General features: G+C 42.3%; 1 protein-coding gene across 1 annotated transcript; it reads left to right on the forward strand.

The window, feature by feature from the left end:
• The first annotated feature begins 6,262 nt into the window (after positions 1-6,262).
• Positions 6,263-6,850, forward strand: LOC136543890 (uncharacterized). The gene has a single exon (XM_066536216.1). The coding sequence runs from the start codon at positions 6,263-6,265 to the stop codon at positions 6,848-6,850; it is 588 nt and encodes a 195-aa protein (XP_066392313.1).
• The last annotated feature ends 597 nt before the right edge of the window (positions 6,851-7,447 follow it).

Raw genomic sequence — 7,447 nt, forward strand, 5'->3', positions numbered from 1 at the left:
AAAACGACGGACAGCGCCGTCGCGCTCTCACCGCCGCGCGGACCTCTCCGTGGCTAGGTGTTCCAAGAGCATCTCCTAGAACTAGCTTAGCACGAATAGTTTCACCTGAGCATCGTGGTGCCGTAGAACCTTTCGCCTGGACTCGCCATGGCCGGAGCCGACCGGCGCACCATCGTGCCATGCCGCCGAGCCACCATGGCCGGCGACGAGCCGCCTCCAGTGCGCCTCTATGCTAACCACTGGTATGAATCGATGCGGGAGAGTGAGGTGAACACCTTGGTGGGGTCGGTTTCACCGGAGAAGCCGCCGTCGGTGAGCTAGCGCCGATCCCGCGTCGTTCCCCTGTTTTTGTTTTGCTGACATGCGGGTCCGACTGACCGGTGGACCTAGGCTGTCAGTGACTGTGGAATAGAAAGATAGTTCATTTTGTTCAGTTTTGAATGCAACTTTGTAAAATTTATATCCCCAATTTGGTGAATCCAAATTAGGTGGTTCCAATTTTGTTAGGATCTTTATGACGTGTAGTATTTAGGAAAAATATAACATGAACACTTATAGTAAAGTTTCTGGAAGAATTAAATTGCAACTTAAAATGTGTTTTTAAATGAATGCAAACTTGTTTAATTCATATCTAAAGTTCCAGTGCTCCAAAAATTATGAAATTTGTATGGTGAGCTGCTCTTAATGATTAGAAGCTCTGGTAAAAATTTGAGAGTCAGTGCTTGAATAGTTTTTGAGTTATTAATTTCCCTTTTATGATTAGATGATGCTTGTGTGAATTTTAATAATTATTATATGAATCCCATGCTCATGAAATTTATTGGGGTTTGTCATGGTACATTAAGGATGCTAAGAAAAATATAAAATCTATAGCTTGACACTTTTAACTAGGGTTTCCTATTTATGCTATTTTAAGCCCTGCTGGCTTGTCATTTTTGTGTAGGATGTTATACTTGTTAGAATATTGTGCAATTTATACAGTAGCCTATTGGAGACATGTATAACCTACTGTAATTTTTGTGGAATTTTTTGTACAATTTGATATGTGTTTATTATTTAACCTAATTATCTAAATAAATTAATAAAGGCATGAAAATAATTTATTTAGGAATGGTCACTATGTTTTCTAGTGTTCATTTGATGTATGTTAACTGTTGGTAACATTGGTAGTACTCATGGTGTTATTCTTGTATGTAATGAAATATTATTTTCACTATAATTCATTTATAGTGACTTTCTGGACAGATTTTAGAGTTAAGCAAATTAACTGGTGAACTTGATGTTTGCTGTACATTTGGTCAATAACAAAGTTGTAGGAAACTTGTTTATCTAGCTTGTGTCAAAATTTCAAGGCATTTGGCCTAGTAGTGTGAGAGTTATATCAGTTGGAAGTCAGCACTCCCAACTGCCTAGTCTCTGGAATCCACAAACAGTTTTGTAAGATCAGTCTGTTTGACCTAGCTTGAATTTAAATTAGACTTTATTAATTAAACAAAAGTTGTAGATAATTCTATAAGCTTTCCATATTGTCTTGTTGCATGTCTTTTGGATTAGTACAACTCCAGTTATGGATAAAACTATCTGCTGCTGTTTGCAGCCTGAAAACTGTGATTGCAGTGAATAACTTGTTTGCTTGATATGAGTTGATGTGATGAGTTAGATGCTAGGCTAATTAAAACAACTTGTTAGTTGCAGGTGCTAGACCTCTTACTGAAGATGAACAACTTTATCTTAGGTTGTTAGAGCTTGGTGAGTGTGCCGTTCTTGTTTTCTAAAAAGAGATATGCACCTACTCGGTAAAATAGATGTTAATTTTGTATCATCGTGTCTTTCATGCATCCATCTATACATGGTTATAGATTTCATCATCACCTTCCATCTCTTGTGCATGCATGATTCTTATACTATGCATATGCATACAATAGGTGTTCCAGAGGGACTCACGCTTCTGGAATTCGAGCAAGTACTTCCGTAGGAGCAGCCGCAAGCTCAGGAGCAGGAGGCGCAGGCCCCAGAAGAAGGAGCCAACAAAGAAGTTCTTGAGTGTCCCCATCACCAACCTTCATCTTTTCTGAAAGGCAAGCCTCGGAGCATTTTAAGTCTCCTATGTTTTGAAAATGGTTCCTTTGAGTATCTTTATTTGTTGATGCATTAAGTGATAGGAATTGGATGCAAACACTTGTTGCATATATACCTATTCCTTGGCCAGTATATGTACCCTAAATCCTATTTAGGTCCAGGAGCGAATCAAAGCTTAGCCTTGCTTAGACTGGTAAAAGTTAGGTGATTTCCTGTCATCTGCAAGTTAGGATGATGTCTGGTCACGGTTGGCTATATTTGCTATCGTGGAAGATAACCATGGGTTAATAATGAATTGTGACCGGGCGGGATGTCGATATAGAAGCAACAAAGCAAGGAGGTCTTGGGTGTGGATCTATCCCCGTCTGTGTTGGTTAAGGATCGATTCGCTGTACGTCCTCATGTCATGTTGAACGCATGCCTATCACTTAGTTGGCCGGATAACTCATTCCGACCGTGAAGCCGAGTAGCTCAACTCAGGCCAGAAGAATGAGAAGTGAAAGTGCGCACCCTAGCTGTAGTAAGGATGTGCAGGGAGCCACTGGCGTAAGTCCTAGGTGAGATTGACCACCTGGCAGAGTGGACTCCCTGAGGGTACGGCGCTGCTCGGAACCACGATTCCTGAGTTGTACCAAAGGTGACCTAAGGCTACCTTCGCGCGGTATGCCTAGGTTTGTGTTAGGAATACCCCTCCGGCTGGATAGGAATCGATTCAAATCGCCATCTCTCCCAGATAGTGAGAACTTGACTGAGCAGCGGCAACGTAGATGCACTTAATGGAACTTGGTGGTTAAATCGATAATGATGATGATACAGCATTATACTGGATATGGTTACTAATGTTTGGAGTTAATCAATTGCTTGCTCTAGTACAGGTGCTAATCTAGTTGACAGGTTAATATGGATAACTTGATGCTTACTCATAATATAAATTATGCTCTTATATCATTAAAGCTTTTATGCAAAATGGTTGCCAAGCATGATCCACCGATAAAGCCTTGCATAATCCTTGGTGTCATTTATTTTTGGTTTACAACGGGTAAATCTAGCTGAGTACATTCTCGTACTCAGGGTTTATTCCCCCTTGTTGTAGATGACATGCTCTATAACAGTTACTGCAAGTATTGTCTCCACCCTACGGGGGATGAAGACTAGATCATGGGCATGATCATCTATATTATCTTATCATGATGCTTTTGCTGGATATGACTATGGAACTAGCTTGTATTTGAACTAAGTGTGTGTGATGGTCTCAAACTACTTTGCTTCCGCTATTTGTGAACTCGTTTTGTAATAATTATGTGAACTCTGATGTATGAGGTACTTGTGAACTACTTGTGAAATGAATGTAACATGTGGCTTGTTATGTTGAATTGCTATGATCTTGGTTGTATGCAAGTTGGTTTGAAATCCTTCATGGTTTTAGTTGACTACCGGGTTTATATGGGTTCAAGTATGATGGTTTGATCACTCTGGTGATTGCTTTCGTACTTGTGCTCTTATAAATTGGTCGATTCTGTTACAGCTGGCATCAGAGCTAGATTCAACATTAAACATGTCATATGTGTATTTAAAACAAAGGTTTTTGTTTGCAAAAATCAGTTTTGACAACTTATAGCTACTTATATATAGGTGGGTTCAAATCTGAAATTTATCTAAGTGTGCCAGTGGTCATATCCTCTATGCCCAAATAAGGACTTTTAGGTGGCTTATTTAAGTAATGACTTTGGGGGGTAATTGCTTGCATTTTATTTTGTCGTCCATACGGCGTGCTATTGTATGGATGCCATCCGCTTGGGTGGTAATGTATATATCAATTGCCTCTATGCCAGGTAAGTGTGAGTTGTGAGAGCATGACCATCTAATTGTCGGTCTAGGAGAGAGTAGTTGTGGTTACCGGAATATTAACATGTTGCACACATGTACATATGATGGTGCTTAATTGTGGGTATATCTGATGGGTAGCTTTGGATACTGAAGTATATATATCCGGGGATGTATATATGAGAGTATCTTAGTTTACTGCTTTCATTGTGTGCTTATTTCTCTTTTGTTGGGATGGGCTACAATGAATTTGTCTGCAGGTACACTAACAATGCAACGTGTAGCTCGACTAGATACGTATATGAGAGAACGTATGTATGCCACCGTCTATGTCTCTAGAATTTTAAAATTTTCTAAGATTCGTGAGGACGTACGAAACGTGCATGCATCATGTTCACTCATGCCATTACATTTTGCATCACTCCCTCCCTTATCTTTAATTATTCTGTTATATATTTCTCATCCTGTAAGATAATCCTCTCACACCCAAATTGCTATATCACTACAGATGGCCGCACCAGCACTGCCGCCCAGGAGCAGCACATTCCTGCACGTGTTTGGCACCCCAACCCTGTTGTGGATGGTGCTACATTCAGTGGGATATGCGAAGCCACCTCGTTATACTTGGAAGCAAGGGGAGGCTGAAGGAGGGATGTTGAGGTGGTTGTCCCGCCTCACGCAAACAGACCCCAGTGGCTTGGTTGGAGCGTCGAAGCGGATGGACAAACCCCTTGGGAAGGGGCACAGATGGCAGCTTTGGAAGTTCTACTTGATATTTGTTAGGAATTTGGTGACGAGTTGATCAACGGACCAGCTGAGTCCATTCCTCGAGTAGCCCTATCTGAGGCAGAGTGGCTGAATTTTGAGGATGGTCCCTTGGTAATGACTGAGGCAGAAAGGGCACAGAGCTCAGGGCCAGCCATGAGTGCTATGATGGCTATTCTGAAATTGTTTTAGGATCGCCAGGGCACTTGTGTCGGTGCCTTGACAGCCCTTCGGTAAGCACTGAATGAATAGCTCATGTGGAAGAAGTGTGCGTGCAAGAAGGGTAAGGAGCTTAAGATAGCTCAAAATGACATTGGTGGTCTTATGAGTGCTTTGGAAAACCACAGGCAGCAGTTCATACATGTTGTCAGGGAAAGAGATGCTAACCATGAGCAGATCATGCAGTTGACTCATGAGCGAGATGACGCACTCTGTCTGGCTCAAACCAGGGACAATGCTAGGGTCATGATAGGAATTCGAGCTGAAATCAGAGAGAATGAACTCCTCTGCCAAATTGAAGAACTACAGATTGATGTTCACCGTCTTAATAATCATCCCAATCTAATTCCTCATCCTATTCCAGCATACCCCGTGGTGGGAGGACCACAGGTGATCTTCACTGATGATAATGGCATGGACTTAGATGCCAATGTCATCGCAGTACCCGAAGCTGATGAAGATGAAGAAGAGGAGGAACTCGATCCGGTCGAGGATGAAGATGGTGAAGGAGTGATCGATGCTGACACTGATGAAGATGTGTAGTTTAGCTGTAGCATTAAGCTAGATGTACAAGAGCGTATCTTTTGCTTTCTTCTGGAAGAACATGTAACTTAATTTTAGTTAGAGACTTGGATGTAATCTCTGGAACTTGCATATGGCTCCATATGGATGTGGGCTTTAAATAAAAGTCCAGCTTTGATGTTGGCAACATTTGGCATATAAGCGTATGCATCGCAAGAATGTGCAGAGTAAAGTTATTGGTGATGTTATAAGGATGAATTGTTGTGCCTCTGTATATTGTATGAAATTAATCTCTCCAATAAGTTCAGTTTGGCATAATTCTACAATTCATCTGTAGTGTATCTGACATCATCCCTCATTACTCACAAATGCACTTCTGTAGATGTTGCGCAATCTACGTTCAGGCCATGCTAGGGGTAGTGGTGATGATGATCTTCCACCGCCACCACCGCCCACGTCGTCTGATCTGTTGGCCATGCTCATGGAAGGTCAGCGTGCGTTGGGGGACGCCATGTGTACCCTAGCCCAACATCAAGCACAGGGCTGAAATCAACGACAGGGACCAGAGCCCAACCAGTTTAGTGATTTCAAGGAATTCCAAGATACCAAGCCACCAGTCTTCAAAGAAGTGGAAGAGCCGCTCTAGGTAGAAGAGTGGCTGAACACGCTTGAGCACAAGTTCCGTTTGCTTAGGTTGATAGAGCAGATGAAGGCGGAGTATGCTTCGCATCAGCTACAAGGACCAGCAGGTATATGGTGGCATCATTATAGGTCAACCTTACCTGACAATGCCCATATCACTTGGAATCAATTCCAGGAGGCCTTCAAGAGTCATTATATTCCTCTCGGGTTGATGGCCATAAAGCACAATGAGTTCATGAAGCTAGTGCAAGGCACCAAGACACTCACTGAATATCTTCATGCATTCAATCATCTAGCAAGGTACGCTCCAGAGTTTGTTGATTCAAAAGCAAAGAGAATTGCCAGCTTTAAGAGAGGGCTTAGTCCCAAACTGATGAAGTCCATGGGAAACAACAAGAGTGTCACTTTCAATGAGTTCGTAAGTGATGCTCTTACTCAAGAGAATAACAATAATGTCTATGCTGCTTCCAAAAATCACAAGAGGACCTTTGAGGCAAGTGCCTCTCAGGCTAAAGCTCTAGTGGCGAAGACTCAGTTTCGCCCACTGGCTATAGCTGTTAGGTACCGGCCGCCACAGAAGAAGAATCAGGCAAAGACTGGTTTCAAGAAGGCATTTACTATACCTCTTCCAAAGGGCACCACAGGACCAGGGAATTCTTTTGTTCCACCAGCTAACAGGCCCTGCTGGAATTGTGGTAAGACAGGTCATTGGTCTAAGAATTGTCATATCCTTAGAAGAACAATCAGAAGCAGGGGAATTTTGGTGCTCGTCAAGGACATGTTAACTACACCAATGTGACAGAGATACCCTCAGGAGAGGTGGTCACCGCGGGTAAGTTTCTTGTGAATCAACATCCGGCAGTTGTACTATTTGATTCCGGTGCTTCGCTTTCATTTATGAGTCCAGCTTTTGTATCAAAATACAATCAGAAGGTAGTTACACTACCCATAGGTAGTTATTGCATTAGTGCCGCTGGAAGTAATATTTCTACAAATCAAATAGTACTAAGTGTGAGTATCGAAATAGAGGGATGAGTGTATATGGCCGATATGGTAGTGTTGCTGGGATTAGGTATAGATGTAATCTTGGGAATGAAGTGGATGAGCGGCCATGGAGTGCTCATTGATACTTCCACTAGGGTCGTTATGTTAAGGGATCCTATCAGCAAGGAGGCTTTCCTAGTGCCACTTCCCAGAGATCTAGACCTCCACAACACTGCTATGCTATCCAGACCCCTAGAATCATGGATGTTCCGGTAGTTTGTGAGTTTCTAGATGTATTTCCTGATGATTTACCTGGTTTACCGCCGGATCGAGATATAGAATTCAAGATCGAGTTAGTGTTAGGTACTGCACCTATTTCTAGAAGGCCTTATAGGATGCCACCCAATGAGTT

This window comes from Miscanthus floridulus, chromosome 3 (assembly GCF_019320115.1).
Source record: "Miscanthus floridulus cultivar M001 chromosome 3, ASM1932011v1, whole genome shotgun sequence".
NCBI classification, from domain to species: Eukaryota; Viridiplantae; Streptophyta; class Magnoliopsida; order Poales; family Poaceae; genus Miscanthus; species Miscanthus floridulus.